Source organism: Oncorhynchus tshawytscha, linkage group LG09 (assembly GCF_018296145.1).
Source record: "Oncorhynchus tshawytscha isolate Ot180627B linkage group LG09, Otsh_v2.0, whole genome shotgun sequence".
NCBI classification, from domain to species: Eukaryota; Metazoa; Chordata; class Actinopteri; order Salmoniformes; family Salmonidae; genus Oncorhynchus; species Oncorhynchus tshawytscha.
In genome coordinates this window covers 73,830,376-73,850,423 of record NC_056437.1, presented here as the reverse complement: position 1 = coordinate 73,850,423, position 20,048 = coordinate 73,830,376, and the positions used below count along the sequence as shown (strand labels likewise).

At 42.2% G+C, this 20,048-nt stretch overlaps 2 protein-coding genes across 3 annotated transcripts; both read right to left on the bottom strand.

The window, feature by feature from the left end:
* Positions 1–2,199: 2,199 nt before the first annotated feature.
* Positions 2,200–6,840, bottom strand: LOC112258664 (coenzyme Q-binding protein COQ10 homolog, mitochondrial-like). 2 transcript variants are annotated; one of them, XM_042327400.1, is made up of 5 exons: positions 6,455–6,840; positions 5,495–5,647; positions 5,029–5,221; positions 3,237–3,338; positions 2,200–2,538 (listed from the first exon to the last, which is right to left on the bottom strand). In XM_042327400.1, the coding sequence occupies exons 1-5, from the start codon at positions 6,556–6,558 to the stop codon at positions 2,347–2,349; spliced, it is 744 nt and encodes a 247-aa protein (XP_042183334.1). In that variant the 5' UTR covers positions 6,559–6,840; the 3' UTR covers positions 2,200–2,346. The 2 variants fall into 2 exon arrangements, with proteins under 2 accessions (XP_042183334.1, XP_042183335.1); XM_042327401.1 differs by lacking the exon at positions 6,455–6,840 and adding an exon at positions 5,983–6,399.
* Positions 6,841–15,940: 9,100 nt separating this feature from the next.
* On the bottom strand, positions 15,941–18,235 carry LOC112259422 (estradiol 17-beta-dehydrogenase 1). The gene is made up of 6 exons (XM_024434126.2): positions 17,844–18,235; positions 17,308–17,469; positions 16,943–17,122; positions 16,701–16,794; positions 16,408–16,591; positions 15,941–16,222 (listed from the first exon to the last, which is right to left on the bottom strand). The coding sequence occupies exons 1-6, from the start codon at positions 17,938–17,940 to the stop codon at positions 16,055–16,057; spliced, it is 885 nt and encodes a 294-aa protein (XP_024289894.1). The 5' UTR covers positions 17,941–18,235; the 3' UTR covers positions 15,941–16,054.
* Positions 18,236–20,048: the final 1,813 nt, after the last annotated feature.

Genomic DNA, 20,048 nt, shown 5'->3' with positions numbered 1-20,048 from the left:
TGATGGAAGTAGTTGATTTTGTGTCCTATATTTAATGGTTTGATGGAAGTAGTTGATTTTGTGTCCTATATTTAATGGTTTGATGGAAGTAGTTGATTTTGTGTCCTATATTTAATGGTTTGATGGAAGTAGTTGATTTTGTGTCATGTATTTAATGGTTTGATGGAAGTAGTTGATTTTGTGTCCTATATTTAATGGTTTGATGGAAGTAGTTGATTTTGTGTCCTATATTTAATGGTTTGATGGAAGTAGTTGATTTTGTGTCCTATATTTAATGGTTTGATGGAAGTAGTTGATTTTGTGTCCTATATTTAATGTTTTGATGGAAGCAGTTGATTTTGTGTCATGTATTTAATGGTTTGATGGAAGTAGTTGATTTTGTGTCATGTATTTAATGGTTTGATGGAAGTAGTTGATTTTGTGTCCTATATTTAATGTTTTGATGGAAGTAGTTGATTTTGTGTCATGTATTTAATGTTTTGATGGAAGTAGTTGATTTTGTGTCATGTATTTAATGGTTTGATGGAAGTAGTTGATTTTGTGTCATGTATTTAATGGTTTGATGGAAGTAGTTGATTTTGTGTCCTATATTTAATGGTTTGATGGAAGCAGTTGATTTTGTGTCATGTATTTAATGTTTTGATTCTTAATGCATTTAATGCACCATGATCATTATGTCCACTAGAGAGCAGCCTTTTCATTGGAGGAAGAGATGTCAATGTGGGGCTTTTTCATTGGTTTGATATGACATATTGGTTAAGAAAAGTGGATTCTAACAGTACATTACTGTACTTGATGCTGTAGAACTACATAATGTTCTTGACTGGGTAAGGCTATCACTACATTTATCTTGGTCATGCACACCTGTTGGGAGGAGACAAGGCATCTAGGTTGGGGGGGGGGTATTCTATGTAGATGGGTAAGAATTATTATTTTTATCCATTTTGAATTCAGGGTGTAACAACAAAATGTGGAATAAGTCAAAGGGTATGAATACTTTCTGAAGGCACTCTAAATAGGGCACAATTCACAATTTCCATATTGATACAGGATGTCAAAAAAAGTGTCTAGTCGGTTTAAGCCAGTTGGGTTGTGGAGACGACATACACTATGACCTTCCTTGCCTCATATGCAACTTCACAGCTTTTAAAATTTGTGGCTGGGCCATGTCTCATCTTTTGTCAATGTTATTTTATGTGGAGGAGTATCCTGCCAGTCAGGTGTGTTAAATGAATACCTTGATAATTATATAAAGACACTGGGGTAGGGAGGGTGTGATGCTTGTAATAAATCTGAGCTAGGAGCAGCTGATGGTGACTGAGGCACTGGTCTGGCTCACTACCAGCCTGGGTGTCCATGTCTCTGCCAGCTGACATGGAAGGTAGACCTAGCACTACAGGGGGCCGGTCCGTGGCATTCCTAAATCACAAGCAGTAGACTCACTGATATCAAGTATTACTTTTTCCAAGGACAAAAAAAAAAAAAACTTAGAATATTACCTTCAGTTACCCCCGGAGCACTTTCTCAACTGAAAAATAACCCAACTGCCAAGGCAAGCCAGTATCCACATTCACAACAGCAGAAAGCCTTTTCTGAAAATCTTCCTAAATCTTGATTGGCTATGGTTTAACAGTGAGGAAGCAGGAGGGAGGAGTTGACCCTGCCTTCAGGTCTTTTGTGTTGTGTTTCTTCCTGGCTCTTACACAACTAATCCTCAAGTCATGTGCCTTCCTGGAACTGTCCTGATGGAACAGAACATTGGTAGACAGTAGAACAGGTCTACTACAGGACAACTTTCTGTTACTGGAGCCGAGTTGTTCTCTTGGCTGTTCGAACAATGCTTTCTACACATCTGTGATCCTACCAACTTTCACCTAGCTCCGTCTTGACGATGACAGTAATCAACAATGTACAGAAGACACAGTTGACAACACATACAAAAATAAATGCATGAGGTACAAAGAGTATCAAAATGAGCTTCGTTTAATTTTCCATTCAGACAAAGCATTTTTATTGTATTAGTGCCAGGAAGAAAAAGCTGACCTCTCAGATGTTTTTGAACACCACAAAGGAGTCACTTGATCTTCTGTAACTTAAAAAGAAGGTCCCTTTCAAACATCAACATTTGACAACAAACATCCACTTCCATCCCAAATAAAAATAGTAATGTACATTCAAGTAAATAAATTAAAAAGTTTCTGTAATACAAATAAATAGGTGCTTTTGTGTACATAAGAACAAAATCTAAAATAGAAGACCCAGTCTCCTGCATAAGACATGAAATGGAAGTGGTGAGGGGTTTCAGATGGGGATGGTGGTCGGGAGTGGGTCTTATTTCAGTCCGTGTCAGTGAGTGGGGTGAGTGAGTCTTCTCGTGCGGCTCGCCTCCTCGCTGGCGCCTCCTGGGAAGGGGGCGTGGTGGCCCCTGTATAGTTTGGCTGCCCGCGACTCAAAGGCGCTCACCATCTGCTTCACCACCTCGTCAAAGAACAGGGAGGCCAGCTGGGAGTGCAGCAAAGACCTGAACTCGAAGGATACCTGAAGAGTGAAGGAGAGAAAATAAGTACTCAAATTCCATAACCATGCGGCTGACAAGTGTACCTATCCATCTGAGGAATATTCCTTCCTTCGAGGACAGTCCTCATATCGTAACGAGGGACCACCATCTGTATTCCTGATTTAATGGCTGGCAAACAGACGGAACAAACTCATTCCATTCCGCACTATTCATTATTCCTGCCAAGTCATCCTAAGGCCTTAATGAGCCTGTCCTCCATCTCCAAAATCCCTCACCCCATTTCCACTACAGGTAACCTGTCCCAATTATTGGGTCACAAAGTCCCGGGAGAGATATCACTATGACCACTGGCCAGCTATGTAAAGAGGCTAGGAACACTAACAACTGTACGGGATATAAATAAAACCTAAATTGACTTTACTCAACCTCTTCCTTCCAAAAAAAAAAAAAAAAAAAAAAAAAAGTATCTATAGAGGTTGAGAGAAATGCAAGGCCTGGTATAAAACTAGTCCCCTGGCAAGCAACTTGATCTCAAGCCCTAAAGTTCATTAGTAGTCACTTATGTTCGTGTGAGTAGACCTGTGTAACATTCATCAAATGTTAACTACACTAAGACGGTGTACTTCAGTGAGCTATTATCTAACCTCGCTGACTTTTAGTCTCAGGCTGACACCAAATGAAAGTGAACTGTTCTGGTGGACAAAATGGTGGTACTCACGTGGAAGTCGATGTTGCAGGAGTCTGGTTGGTCCTCGGCTGCAGGGGCAATCCTCCATATAGTCTCCAGGTGGCTGAAGAGGGATCCGTCTGTACACACGGCCTGTGAGACAACATGCACACTCATCAATGCACACTGCTCTTGTCCAGGACATGGCCCCAGACAAAGCCTCTCTAATCCTTGCTCTATGGACATAGCACAATGTTGGCAGCTAGGTGATAAAAATAAAAAAAAACTTAGTATTTATCCCCTAGGAGGATCTAATCAATGTATTACAGACGATTTAACCCATTCATCCGGTCCCATAGTACATTTGAATCCCACAAGTAACAGCACTGAAATTCCAGATGATATGCCTTCAGAAAGTATTCACACCCCCTTGACTGTTTCCACATTTTGTTGTGTTACAGCCTGAATTTAAAATGGATTACATTGAGATTGTGTCACTGGCCAAGACCCAATATGTAAAAGTAGAAATGTGTACAAGTTTTTAAAAAACATAAAGCTGAAATGTCTTGACCCTTTTGTTATGGCAAGCCTAAATAAGTTCAGGAGTAAAAATGTTGCTAAACAAGTCACATAATAAGTTGCACGAACTCACTCTGCCATAGTGTTTAAGGGCACCTATTGGTAGATTGCTTTTTTTAACCTGACATTGAATATCCCTTTGAGCATGGTGAAGTTATTAATTACAATTTGGATGGTGTATCAAAACACCCAGTCACTAAAGATAGAGGCGTCCTTCCTAACTCAGTTGCCAGAGAGGAAGAAAACCGCTCAGGGATTTCTAATGGTCTAATGGTGACAATAAAACAGTGTTTTCTCCTATCACAGCCATTAAACTGAGGATGTATCAACAATAGTGTAGTTACTCCACAATATTAACCTAAATGACAGAGTGAAAATAAGGAAGCCTATACAAAATAAAAATATTACAAAACTTGCATCCTGTTTGCAATAAGGCACTAAAGTAAAACTGCAAAGTGGCAAAGAAATTAACTTTATGTCCTGAATACAAAGTGTTATGTTTGGGGGCAAATCAAACACACGTCACTGTGTACCACTCATATTTTCAAGCATGGTGGTGACTGCATTATGTTATGAGTATGCTTGTCATTGGCAAGGACTAGTGAGGTTTTTTTAGGATAAAAATAAACAATTGAGCTAAGCACAGGAAAAATCCTACAGGAAAACCTGGTTGAGTCTACTTCCCAAAAGACAAAGAAAAATTCCCTGTCCTGCATGACAATAGCATAAAACACAAGGCAAAAGAAGACAGTGAATACTCCCGAGTGGCCGAGTTACAGTTTTGACTTAAAAATAGTCTTGAAAATCTATGGCAAAACTTGGAAATGGCTGTCTAGCAATGATCAACAACCAACTTGACAGAGCTTGAAGAATTTCAAAAATAATAAATGTGCAAATATTGTACAATCCAGGTGTGCAAAGCACTTAGACTTACCCAGAAAGACTCACTGCTGTAATCACTGCCAAAGATGATTCTAACATATATTGACTTAAATAAATGCTATTTTTATGCATTTCATTTTTCATAAAATTTACAAAAGAATAATGTTTTCACTTTGTTATTATGGGGTATTCTATGTTGATGGGTAAGAATGACTGTTTTTATCCATTTTGAATTCAGGGTGTAACAACAAAATGTGGAATAAGTCAAGGGGTATGAATACTTTCTGAAGGCACTCTAAATAGGGCACAATTTCCATATTGATACAGGATGTCTACCCTCTCCGTGCTATAAACCGTGTTGTACAATGTTATCGGGGCTTACCCTGACTTGGTGGTTTGGGACAACCGTGACCTCCGAGGTGTAACGCTCCACGATGGGAGGGAACCCAATCTCCAGCTGGGCCCGAACATCCCCGTTCCTTCCCTTCACGACCCGGGACTTCTTACACCAAGGGACAAAGTGCTGGTACTGGTCCACACTGGCCACCACACTGTACATCTGCTCTGGAGTGTACCTGGATGGGGAAGGAGAGGGGGATCCATCAAGAAGATGCTCATAGGGCTACTCATGTAAACTTTTTTTTTTTTTTTTAAATAAGTCCGGAGTAAACATTGGCTATGATATAGAAAAGATACAATATGCTCCGGTCTATTTCAATCCAACCACATGTTAACTGAGGGGTATTGAAGTTGAGAACAGTAAAGTGGGGCTTTAGAATCACCTCTGGTCAACAGGGGCCGACAAGACAGAGGGGCAGAGTTGAGTTGTGTGTGTGATGAAGTCTCACCCTAGTGTGCGGCTCTCAGAGTACTCCATCCTGCGGGCAGTGATGGAGGCAGCCAGGTTAATAAAGCTGCGTGAGGGTGTGGTCCGGAGGAGGGGGGAGGACAGGGGCAGGGTGGCACGCCGTGCTGACAGGACCCCACAGCTGCCCAGGTGTCTGGGAGGAGGAGAAGAGAGAGAAAAATGTGTTCATCTTTGGTAAAGCACACTGGTCTTAGGTTTAACCACCTGCTGTGGAGACGGTTTTGTTTGATATAGTCAATGTTTCCAAACTCTAGAAGAAAATAACAGTTTTAAAGTATCACAACAAAGACGATCTACATTATTTTGTCCCAGTTTGGTGAAAATAGTTTGGTTGTGTGTTTAAATCCCAGACTTAAAACAATGAGATCAGTGCAAACACTTTCAAAAGCTCTAGAACTTCCACTGTAGTAGGCTGATCTAAAATGGTTACTAAACTCAAAGACGGATTTGATGGATAAAGTAAGACACCTGGGGGTTATGAACAGAGCACGTTGACAGACTTTTTGGAGCCTACTGCCTGACATTCAGAGAAACTGACATGTTCTAATTCTGTAGCCTAATCTAGGCCAATATATCGCGAGATGTGCATCTTGTCACTTCACAATAGAAACTTTCTCCAGCTGGAAAAATGTCATTTCCTCTTTAAAATTCTTAACATGTTCAAATGTACTGCACTATGTTCCAAATTTGTTCAGGATTTACCAACTTTAATTGTAACCGGAAATCCAGCTTCAACATCCTAGCCTACATTTTATACAAACGTCTCAGATGCAATATATGCAATATATTTTATGTACATTTTTTTTAGTACCGTTGTATTCAACCATTGTGAAAAATAAATAAGCCACTGGCTACAGTTGATGAATGATCAAAATAGCCTACACGCCGCAGGTTGTTGCACACTTGCTGGAGGATCGCTTACCGGCATTTTTGCTCTTACCTGATATTTGCTCTGTTGGGATTTCCTCGTACAACTTTTGAAGAGTGTACTTCAGACATCTCAACCAGTGCCCGGAAAAGAAGAGCAGTGATTTTGTTGGCCATGCTCGATGTTAGTGGTAATACAAATTCTCAAAGTTTGAAGAGAAGCGTTTAACTCCCTGCGTAGGCTGGCTTTGTCCAGGGTCTGCTATAAAATCATGTGGCACTCTGGTTACATAAAATGGACCAATAATGTGTGAAGTGGAGGGGGGTCTATGTCAGACAACCAATCGGAACGAACGATAGGAGTGTTATAGGCTATTGAGTATTCATGTTTGATCAATCAGTCATCAAACTGTAAATTCCCATACAGACCATTCAATATTTTGGGTAGTTTCATTTTTTTTCTGTTCGGCATAGATAACTGTATTTTTCTCTCTCTCGCAAACACACACGCACGCACTCTCATTCAGTTGCATACTGCAGGTATGAAAACTATATCATGCTGTGTATTACCTCATTGACTTGACATTCAGGGCGGGCGGCATCTTGCCGGGGGCTGCACCGAGCGCCCGCACAAAAAAAATCGGAATGGTGACATTTGCGCGATCAGTTTTCTATCGCTCATTTGCACTTCACGTCAATGATATCATGTCACCGTGTGGGACTGTGGGTCAATTAACCTTGTCGGAGTGGGCGCCCTGATTCTAGTTTGTGAGCTAGGCAGGCTACTGCCTGGGAACGTCTCCCACACAGAAGTACGAGATGGGGAGGGGGGCGGGGGTAGGTTGACCTCAGGTCTCCCCCCTGGAAGCCGAAGGTATTGGAAGCGGGGAATCTATAGCGAACCTCATTAGTACAGTACTAATGCAATTAGTAAAATCAGTCACACTAGGAAATGCTACCAAATAAACCACAATTCATTCATAATACTGTGAATATATAGTTTCACAGACATATTGTTGCATTTTTTTCTGGTTTGTGCGAAATTGTTAAGAATAATCTAAAACCAGTCTGCACACCAGCAAGGTGAATTGGTTTAGTCTTGACTCTTGGTGGAAAATGTTGGGGGATGGGTAATGTATTAATGCTCGAGAGCCAAATCAACACAAAAAGTTTATATTTGTCTTTGTTACCTCTTATTGATATTTATGAGTCTTATTTTGTATATATTTTTATATTTATATAGTTTTAAATGGTATCATTATTTTTTTTGCATTGTGCCAAATGTCTGACTTAAAATGACAGTTAGTGCAGAATGGTGCTGAATGGGGGGGGGGGGACAGTTCTAGCCATACAAGCTAGAACTGTCACTGGGCTGGACAAGAGTACAATTGGCTGGGCCAACATTTTCCAGTAAATATTACAGCACAAATTCCCCCCCAAAAATATTTCAGTGAAAATTTGTTCAATCACATTGCATAATTTAACACACAACACAGGATAAATGTGACCAGGAAACACCACAAATTCCCCTTGACAAACGAGCCCATTATTATTGCAAAGTAGTCAGCGCAAGTGCTGAACTGAGCAACTACACAACCGCTTACAACATAATGAAATATACAACATGTCTATCCCCTACATATTCAGAGAGAGAGAGGAAGAGAGAGCGATAGAGATCTACAGCACAGGCACAACAGGTGGATTCAGGACCATGGTCAGCGCATTGGCCAGACACCAGCTCGGCACTGGATTAGAATATGCGCTAACCGTTTATTGCACAAATAAGCAAGGAAGAATAGAAAGCTCTGAAGGTGTTTTCATTAAGCCCAAAAGAGCACAATACAATACAAAGCCTTTAGGCCTATATCTTGAACTGTATGGCAGGTATGAAATGACTAGCACACTTGAATCAGCAAACACAAACATGGCCTACCAAGGCAGGCATGAAAACATGAAATCATCATAAATGGCCTAATATCGGGTATGAATTGTCACAACCTGATCTGTTTCACCTGTCCTTGTGCTTGTCTCCACTCCCTTCCAGGTGTCGCCCATCTTTCTCATTATCCCCTGTGTATTTATACCTGTGTTTTCTGTCTGTCTGTGCCAGTTCGTCTTGTTTGTCAAGTCAACCAGCGTGTTTCTCTCAGCTCCTCCTTTTCCAAAGTCTCTCTTCTTTCTCGCCCTCCTGGTTTTGACCCTTGCCTGTCCTGCCTCTGAGCCCACCTGCCTGACCACTCTGCCTGCCCCTGACACTGAGGCCGCCTGCCTGACCACTCTACCTGACCCTGAGCCTGCCTGCCGTCCTGTACCTTTGCCTCCTCTGGATTACTGACCCCTGCCTGCACTTGACATGTCTATTGCCTGCCCCTGTTGGAATATTAAACCATTGTCAATTTGACGTGTCTGCATCTGGGTCTTACCTTGACACCTGATAGTAGGAACTGGTCATGACTGACCAGCAGACCCGGGCCAGCTGCACGACGCCATCTTCTCCCAGGGAGCCTCCATCGGTTGGCACAAAGAATTGTTTCGTGGCCTTATGGGGGGGGGTCCAAACGTTGGCTGAACGTCATGACCGGGCGTTGGATATATTGCTGGAGCAAATTCTGCGGGTTGTCTGGGAGGCAGCCTACCACGGTGGTAACCCCACAGCCCCTCTGTAACTCGACTGTGAGCAGCGCCATCTCATCAGTCACTCCACCTTCTCGGGAGCCCCGCTTGGATTTCTGCACGTTGGCAGCGGAGAGTGCTTGGAACCAGGAAAAGCTGTTCGATATGTTCCTACACGGCATCTTGGAGGAGTTACCTACTGATCTCGATTCCCTCATCGCTTTGACCATCTGAATTGATGGGCGATTACGGGAATGACGGAGGGAGGGGAAATTCGATTAAGTTCGCTATACCTTGCCTCCGAGTCATCCCGGAAGTCCCCGACGATCCGGTTGCCGAGAGAACCCGAGGCTTCCCGACCTCCCTCGAGAGTCGCTGAAGATGGCTGAGTCACCGCTTCCTGAGTCTATGCAACTAGGCAGAGCTGGGCTGTTGCCAGCGGAACGGCAACACAGGATCAACACAAAGAGTTGTCTGTGTTGCGGGACTTTGGGTCATTTTGTGGCCTCTTGTCCTTTAAAAGACCAGGCTCACCGGTAGGAGCGAGTACTCTGGTGGGCCATATGAGGAACTTTTCTGCTTCCCTTGCTCGCACCCCTTTTCATGCCATTCTGCTGTGGGGAAACCAGTCTAAATCTCTTCTGGTCCTCATTGACTCTGGGGCCAATGAGAACTTTTTGGACGTTACCCTGGCTTCCTAGCTGAACATCCCCAATCAGCCCCTCTCCATTCCCATGGATGTTAGAGCGCTGGACGGGTGCTTTATAGGCCGTGTTACTCATAATACCACTCCCATAAACCTACGGGTGTCAGGGAATCACAGCGAGACTATTCAATTTCTTCTCATCAAGTCTCCTCAGATTCCCATGGATTCCCATGGATTTGGGATTCTACTGGCTCCAGTGACACAATCCCCGCATCAACTGGTCTACGGGTGCCATCATGGGCTGGAGTCCGTTCTGCCACGCCCATTGTTTGAAGTCAGCGCAGCCCGCCCCGGGACGGCTTCCTGTGGGAGGTGTTCAGCAAGGCCCGGGCCACGTTGCTTCTGCCGCACCGACCCTATGAATGCGGGATTGACCTTCTCCCTAGCACCACACCGCCCCGGGGATGTCTGTACTCTCTGTCGGGACCAGAGACTCCCTCTTCCTCTCCCGTAGGCGCAGGGTTCTTCTTCATGGAGAAAAAGGACAAGACCCTGTGCCTGTGCATTGACTACCGGGGACTCAATGTTACCCACTACCACTCGTTTCCTCGGCCTTCGTGCTGCTCCAGGGTGCCACTGTGTTTTCCAAGCTGGATCTACGGAACGCCTACCACCTGGTGCGGACACTAGAGGGGGACGAGTGGAAGACTTTCTTCAACATGGCCAGCGGCCACTACGAGTATCTGGCCATGCTCTTTGGCCTCACCAACGCCCCAACTGTGTTCCAGGCTCTGGTAAATGATGTTCACCGCAACAGAATCCCCAACTGTGGCTTTTTGAAAAGTTTACATAACTCATGACTAGCTAACTCTAGAATTGCAGGAGGGGGGTGGGGGGTACCATATGATTGTGAAACAACATTAGATCCCAGGAACCTCCTATGCATGGGTGAGCCAGTGTTCAATCTGGCAGGGCCTCTGCCCAGACTGGCCCTGCCCTGGCTTTGCCTCAGTGTCCACAACACTGTCACAGTGATGCTCTTATGGAGAGTCAAAGTCCAAATCCACCATCCATGATGTGGGTGGGTGTTTCATGACGGAGGGGATGACTGAGACAGGAAAACGACATGTCTGGTTATGATGCAAACCTGGACTTTGGGACACTGCCTGGTACACTATCTCCAACTGTGGGTGCAAACAAACTCAGGGCAACTTGCAAATTATAGCAGGTTGACATGGGTCACATGACATGACCTACTGTACTGCAGGCTAGAAAAAAACATCCATATTGGTATTACCAAATGCAACATGGCTTAAATCCACTATTTGATTAAAATAATTGTGGCTATGCTGTGTGATGACCTCCCACATGAATTCATGTCCTATAGCTTACGCTACTATAAGGCCAGCTATAAAACTGTTAGGTAATTCATAATTAGATGGTTAGTGGTAACATAGCCATAAGTGGAAGAATTAGGTCACATACAGGATCATCAGGCCACTATTAGGCCAGTTTACCAAACAGCGATCAGAGATGACATATACTGTACATATACATAACTCAGAGGCTAGCTCGCTCTGTGCTGTAATGGTAGGTTCTTAGACTAGCGTTTGGCTCTTGGGTGTTAGAGCCTCACACTGTATTTTACATAACCCACAGAGCGTAAAATAAGACCTAGTTTGCTCTGTTGAGAGTGGTGACATTTTGTGTCATATTTTTGTGCCAGTCTGGGATGGAATGAAACAGGAGCCTCAAGCGAGAGATATGTATGTCTTGAACTTTTTTCACAGGCTTTTAGAATTACAGTGTACCTCATTGTTTTCATTAGACGCAAAAAAAAAAAAATTTAAAGACCATTGTCCGCAACTATACATGGCCTTCACAAAGGAGACAAAAGAAACCACCACTTACAGTGACGTCTTTACACTTTAGAGACATTATCATCAATCACCTGGCTGTATGTTTTACGTAGTTATGACAATTATTGAACTTTATAGGCTTACCCCTCATTCAAATCAGGAACTTTATCAACAAGCCAACACGATGGCTAGGATTACAGTATATGCCACCTGGTGGACAAAATAAAGAACATCTGTCGACTCGTGTTGGATCGTGTGAGAAACACTTCAGTAATATTTACAGTAAATCAGTGAGTAACACGGCTCACGACACATAAACAGGTTGAACAGGGATGTTGATGAGTAGCTTGTACGCGGTTTCTTGGAGGTTGAAATCTCCTCCTTCAAACTGAAATAATTGTCATCAGTTTTCATGAGTCACAACATGGACCTTAACCAGAACCACAGAAACTGAAATGTACCTCGTTAGGAACAGAACACTGCGTGTATGTGTGTGTGCGTGTGTGCGTGTGTGTGTGTGTGTGTGCACGCAGACGTTCATATGCTTTGTTTGTGTTCAGTTGTTTGTCACTTTGTAGCAATGTTTGGAGAGGAAGGACAGAGAACCTCTTCTGTTGTTCCTCTGGGTTAGAGGTATTTCAAACATGTCCATGAAATAGGTCACAGAGCTAGAAAATCACATGAGGGAGAAAGTCTGTACATAGTTCAATGTCAGAACATTGTGAACTGGCAGGGAAAACATACTGTGTTGGGGAGTAGTGAACTACATTTAGTTCAACTAGTTCAAACTGTATTTTGCAGTAGCTTGGTGGTAGTTGAACTTAATTCAAATATTGGTAGTGTATTGACTGCTTTTTACCATGTGGTGGTGTGCAACTTTAACTACTGGAACTACACACTACTTCTTTTGCAAAAATAAAATGATATATGGATGAAGTAGGCAAGAATTTCCTTTGTATTTCGACATCAGATCTGTCTAATTCTCACTTGAAACATAGTTTTGTGTTTAATACACTAAATGAGACATTCTGTTGTGACCCTCGAGTGATCTGCGGTTGCAATTTGTCATCTATGACATTTAGATATGATCATTTATCACAAAGTAGTTTGGATGTAGTGAAATGCTTTTTCAAAGTAACTTTTGTTAAGTAAAATACGTTTTTGTTAAGGCTTAACTTCTTCCAGTGTGAAGTAATTGTTTGCTCAACACTACTAATGATTGACACAAACAATGAAATACAAACGGACAGAACAGGATAAATGCCTTGCTTGTCAAACCAATCATTGTCTAGGAATGAAGTCTCTCCCTGACATATCGCCCCATGATAATCATCAATACAAAAAAATGATGTTCAAAGGGAATATTGTGCAAGTGAAATATTGGTATGTTTAGACGAGTGCCAGACAGACAGGGCCTGGTAATCTGATCTGGGTCCTTGAGTTAGCCTTATCTCAAGGCCTGGCAGCTGACTGGGGGTATAGTCTGTCACAGCTGGAGTAGGGCTGGTTGAACTGAAGACACACACACACACACACACACACACACACATGGGGGCACACATGGTGGGCACACACAGGCATACGGGCATACACACATTTGTGAGATAGTGATCCAAGAAGTACATTGCTGGGTGGAATAATACCCATGACAGTTTCATATCCATGCCATGCCCTTGAGAATGTTATCACACCCATGATACACCAGTCAGCAACAGAGCCTTGTGGGAGGGAACAGTACCAGCAATGTGCGCATTAACAAAAGATATGAACCCAAACACAAATACAGTATAAGTGCAAAATATTATTATATATATATATATATTTTAATTTAAACATCTAATCATGGAGTCGAAGGTTAAAAAAAACGAAACAAATGAAGATTTCATTCCAAAACGCTATGTACCATTTTCAGAAATGTTGGTAAATTAGCTTTTATTGTTTAAAGAAATTATAAACTAGATTGGTGTGATTTTTCACTACCTAATCATGTCATGGGGTTGCTCAATGACAGACATGAATTTGTTTAAAATATATCTAATAACTTAATTTCAGAGAACGGGGCAATCTTTGTCCGGCAGAGAAATGTAATTTTTATAGTTGAAAAAAGGGAATTTTGTTTGAATATTTGATCTTAAAAATTACATTTAGTGGAATTTTAGTTAGTAGGTTGTTCCTTTACGTTGTGTGGTAGCTGATACTTTGGTCTATAAACATTTATATTTCAAATGTTGTTAATATTAAGAAAAATATTTGTAAAAGCAAAAGTTGTGATTGTCCTGTCTTTCGAGAATCCCTGAGAGACAAATTCACCTTCACTCTCAGATAAATAGTACTGCTAGTAGTACTGCTAGGTTTTACACAGTCAAATGTAAAAAAAATAACTACATTTTTAATAAAGAACTGTATGAATGATACATTTGTGACATCAATATTTTATATATATATTTTAAAAAGCATTCAATACCGTAATATAAGATATACATATTTTACATTTGAATAATTTAGCAGATGCTCTTATCCAGAGCGATTTACAGTAAAAGTGCCTTCATCTTAAGATGGCTAGGTGAGACAACCACACATCACATACAGGATACAATCACTTCATTCCATGCTAAACAATGGATATATCGAGATTTGAAAGAAGAAAAAAAACGCATTTTCATACACATACACTAAAATCTAAGAACAGCAATATCTTACACACACATGAAGGTACACATTAGCAATCACTTATGAAGAAAAACATTGGTGGATATAGAGTATTAGAAATAAACGTTTCAAATGTATAAGAAAGTTGTGACATAATAGCAAAACCTCCACCTTGAAGTTGGTGGTTGAACAGTGTGTGTAAAGAAGACAATTTTGGCTATCTATGAATTTTGCTGAAATTATGTCCTTGTGTGTGGCTCCAACGCAAATCATGTGTATAACCTATATACAGCCTACAGGTCAAAGTTTGGACACACCAACTCATTCAAGGGTTTTTCTTTATTTTTACTATTTTCTACATTGTAGAATAATAGTGAAGACATCAAAACTATGAAATAACACGTATGGAATCATGTAGTAACCAAAAAAGTGTTAATATATTTGAGATTTGAGATTCTTCAAAGTAGCCACCCTTTGCCTTGATGACAGCTTTGCACACTCTTGGCATTCTCTCAACCAGCTTAATGAGGTAGTCCCCTGGAATACACATCAATTAACAGGTGTGCCTTGTTAAAAGTACATTGTGGAATTTCTTTCCTTCTTATTGTGTTTGAGCCAATCAGTTGTGTTGTGACAAGGTAGGGGGGTGTACAGAAGATAGCTCTATTGGGTAAAAGACCAAGTCCATATTATGGCAAGAACAGCTCAAATAAGCAAAGAGAAACAACAATCCATCATCACTTTAAGACATGAAGGTCAGTCAATGCGGAAAATTTCAAGAACTTTGAAAGTTTCTTCAAGTGCAATCGCAAAAACCATCAAGAGCTATTATGAAACTGGCTCCCATGAAGACCGCCACAGGAAAGAAAGATCCAGAGTAACCTCTGCTGCGGAGGATAAGTTCATTAGAGTTAAGTGCACCTCAGATTGCAGCCAAAATAAATGATTCACAGAGTTCAAGTAACAGACATCTCAACATCAAGTGTTCAGAGGTGAATCAGGCCTTCATGGTCAAATTGCCCACAAAGAAACCACTGCTAAAGGACATCAATCAGAAGAAGAGACTTGCTTAGGCCAGGAAACACAAGCAATTGACATTAGACTGGTGGAAATCTGTCTTTTGGTCTGATGAGTCCAAATCTGCGAGTTTTGGTTCCAACCTCTGTGTCTTTGATAGACGCAGGTTAGGTGAATGGATGATCTCCGCATGTGTGGTTCCCACCATGAAGCATGGAGGAGGAGGTGTGATGGTGTGGGGGTGCTTTGCTGGTGACACTGTCAGTGATTTATTTTGAATTCAAGGCACACTTAACCAGCATGGCTACAACAGCATTCTGCAACGATACACCATCCCATCTGGTTTGCGCTTAGTAGGACTATCATTTGTTTTTCAACAGAACTATGACCCAAAACACACCTCCAGGCTGTGTAAGGGCTATTTGACCAAGTTGAGTGATGGAGTGCTGCATCAAATGACCTGACCTCCACAATCACCGGACCTCAACCCAATTGAAATGGTTTGTGATGAGTTGGACAACAGAGTGAAGGAAAAGCAGCCAACAAGTGCTCAGCATATGTGTAAACTCCTTCAAGACTGTTGGAAAAGCATTCCTTATGAAGCTGGTTGAGAGAATGCCAAGAGTGTTCAAAGATGTCATCAAGGCAAAGGGTGGCTACTTTGAAAAGTGTCAAATATTAAATATATTTTGATTTGTTTAACACCTTTTTGGTTACTACATGATTCCATATGTGTTATTTCACAGTTTTGATGTCTTCACTATAGTAATACAATATAGAAAATACTAAAAAATAAAGAAAAACCCTGGAATGAGTAGGCGTTCTAAAAATGTTGACTGGTACTGTATGTATAAAGTAAAGGGTTATATTACATTCCATAGTTTGATGGCTATTTTTGTTCCCCTTTCCCATTGGTTGAGAAGATGATCTTGCTCATATTTCTGATGTACTGGGACCCGTCCAGTGCTGAGATCTTAGGGCTGCTGAGCGGAATGAGGGCATTGTTGGTGTAGTATCTGAATGCAGGGTCCGTTGACTGGATGGCATCCAGAAATACCTGTATTGAGAGGGGTCCAGCTATTAAATCTACTCAACAGTACTACTTACACTTCCATAGAAAATCATTAAATATCTAGTATCATTTACATACGTATGTACATGCAGTATGCTCTGGAGACAGGGAGGAGCACCATAGAAGATCAGCTAAATAACTAATAGATGTCAAGTAAGCAGTACCTGTACCTTCACAATATCCTCTGTGTCCTGAGCTGCGTTCTGGAACACCATCCCACAGTGTTGCAGGTACGTGTCATAGAGGCTGCGTGTGTGGGCGTCGACCTGCTGCAGCGAAGAGTCCCCTGGCTCTGCCCTCTGCAGGTTGTCCAGGAAATCCGTGTTGACAGGGCCGCACTCAATAAGACTCACACTGCGTGATGACGTTGGATGGAGTCAATCAGTACCAACACAGATACAGTGCACATCCAAAATGAAACACTGACAAAGGGATACATGAGCTGATGACTGTCTGGACTCACTGGATGTTGAAGTGCTGCAGGAGAATGGCCAGACTCTCACAGGCGCCCTCTACTGCAAACTTACTGGCACAGTACACCTCATTAAAGGGGAGTCCTACAATACAATAACACACAGAGATATGTGATTATCATGGCAATAAATACTTAACAAACCCCCAAATCTGACCTCAGAGTAGTGTCTAAATGCAATTTCATCCCACTCCCCCTCCTGTCACCCCAGCCCTGCTCTCTCTCTCTCTCACCCTGTAGCCCACCAATGCTGCCAGTGACCAGGATGCGTCCATGGCCCTGGGCCTTCATCCCTGGTAGGAAGGCCTGGATGGTGCTGATGGTGCCCAGGAGGTTGACCTCCAGGATCTGCCTCATGGTGGCCAGAGACTGGGCCTCCAGCGGCCCCATCAACCCCACACCAGCATTACACACTGCCAACATGAATACCACAGACAAACAGAAATCCAGAGCACATGACATCCTGTATGCTGTACACATGTAAAGTAATTGTTGTTGATGTAAAAATGTGAAGGACATCTGTTCTTCTGTTTCGCGCACACAACCACACACACACACGATATAACACTATTCCTGTAAGTCATGACTCTGGTCATACCCAGAATGTTCACCCTCTTCTCCCTGACCCTGTCCCTGGCATCCAGAATGGACCGCTGGTCAGTGATGTCCATCTGGAGGATGTCCAGGGTGTCCTTGTGCAGGTCCTTCACACAGTCCAGCAGACGCTCCTTCTTGGCAAGATTCCTCATGGTGGCATAGACTAAACAGAGTTGATATCAGTGGTCAAGGATATCAGAGATTTCGTCACCAAAGATTTACCATTAAACATGTACGAAACAAAACAGATGAAATACAGGGCTTGACATTGACATTATATTGTCACCATAGTTTCCAAAACTAGAATTTTCTGTAATTAAATTGTGATGCAGGTAAACCAACCAAAACCTGTTTCTAATATGTGGATGCCATGTAGTAAACAGGCATAAAACTCAGAGACAGCTTACTGCTTCAAAGCTCTTATGCAACAAACACATCACGTATTGTACCCACACTGTTTATTGCATGATCTTACGGCACTGAATAAAATAAACGCTTTCTGTACAGTGATGCGCTTGCAAGTCAGTCACTGCTTACCTTTGTATATTTTCGCTGGATCCGAGGCCAGCCGGACGGCCAGACTGAGGCCTATCCCCGAGGAGCATCCTGTGATCAGCACCACTGTCTGCTCCATTGGGCTGCTGGTCTACACGTCCTCTGGGTCTGGTAGCTAACAGAGAGATGAGGTCTGAGGGAAGGAGACGAGGAGATACACGGAGCAGCTCTGTAGGGCTTGATGAGGAGTGTGAGATGAGATGGTATGGGAAGAGATCCAGTTGGTGTTGTTTACTGATGCTCAAAGTCATGTTTTCACTGTCATCCCTATCACAAGGTCCCTAGAATGTAAACATGCTCTCATTTCCCAGCCCAGGATGAAGTTTTGCTAGGCCAGGTGTTCCCACGAGGTCTGTCTGTGGCCATCAACCCATCACCCGAGCCCTTTCACTCCCTATTTGGTTCAAAACAGTCTCTAAGACCTAAACCTCACCTGGAGTTGTGGAGCATTGATCAAGTTGAGGAAGCTAAACGTCTAGGTATAACATTGGATGTTCACTTATCACGATCAAATCATATTGACAAAGTTGTTGTGAAGATGGGGAGGGGTATGTCTGTTCTTAACAGATGTTCTGCGTTTTTGACATAAAAATCAACTGTACTAGTTGTTCGGGCTCTGGTCTTGTCTTATCTTGTTTACTGTCTGGTAATATGGTCAAGTGCAGCAAAGGAAGACCTAGTAAAGCTGCAGCTGGCTCCCAACAGAACAGCAGGCCTTGTCCTTAACTGCACACACAGAACTAACATCAATAACATGTCATTCCAGTCTTTCCTGGTTGAGGGTTGATGAGAGATTCACTGCTTTTCCTAGATTTTATGAGAAATATTATTGTGATGAAAATTCCTGATTGTCTGCATAATCAAATAACATTCAGCTCAGACACCCCATATGTCGCCCACAAGACATAACACCAGGGGTCTCTTCACAGTCCCCAAGTCCAAAATGAATTCACGGCAACGCACAGTATTATACAGCACCATGATCACATGGAACTCCCTTCCATCTCCAATTACTCAAGCAAACAACAAATTGACCTTAAAAAACGGATTAAACAACATCTCATGGAACGGCAGGGACTGTGAGGGGGCAGACACAAGCACGCGCACACACAGACACACTCTAACACACACATTATTTTCTAGTTGTATTGTTTGTATTCTTTTTGTTGTTGTATGGTGTGTATTTAGTTGTATTTAAAATGTGTGTGACTGTCCTTGTCTATCAGTGTTTTGTTACTTGTCATGTTTTGTGTTTTTTTTGTGGACCCTAGGAAGAGTAGCCGCTGCTTCTGCAAAAGCTACTGGGGGATCCAAACAAACAAATAAAATAAATATGACACACCGATAGAGACTGGAGCTTTGATTTTTTTCCTCATTGTCAGCCAAACTATCACATCATTTGAAAAAAACTCCCAAACCTGAGGAAAATGATCTGGAACAATAAAGATCCCTACAGCAGTTAGTTACTTTACCCAGGAGATGGAAGCACTGTCATTATCAATGTGTGCAGCACAGGAGCCCTAGCCAGTGAGCCCTCTGGTTAGTATCGGGTCACACTCAAACCCACACTGACCACACATTCTCCTAGAATACACAGTGGACCACTAACACTCCACCTAAAACAATAATGTTGAGAAAAGCCAGTGAAGAACACAAAAGGATCTTAGATAAAAGGAAGAATAGAGACATTTAGAGTATAATTAGTCTCTCATTGGCTATACTGGCCAACTGACACCCACAATTACCAGAAATGCATTGGCTGAAATGACTACATAGCCAGTCATTTAAAGCCTGTAAACCCCTGGTAGGATAGTTATAAGGCTCGTAGTGAGTGTCATGTAGATGCTCTTTGTTTTGGAAAGCTGAAGTCTAGTGCTATGGTAGGGTAGGCTGAAACATTGTTTCAAGTCCATCCTAAGAACTGTGCCATTTAAGTTCAGACCTCTAGGCAGAGGAACTAAGTTATAGCACAAATGTTAATATATAGGCCTATGCATTCTCTTGCTGGAATAGATAGCAGAGGCCAGTGCTGAAACCTTGACATTTGACTTCTCAGAACTTGTGCCACAGGTTAGGAGAATTAGGTTAAGTTAAGGAAAAGGGTTAGAGTTAGTTCGGAAAAATTGAAAGTATGCATCTTAGAAATAGTTTTCACATACAAACATTATATGTCCGAACTCCGAATCA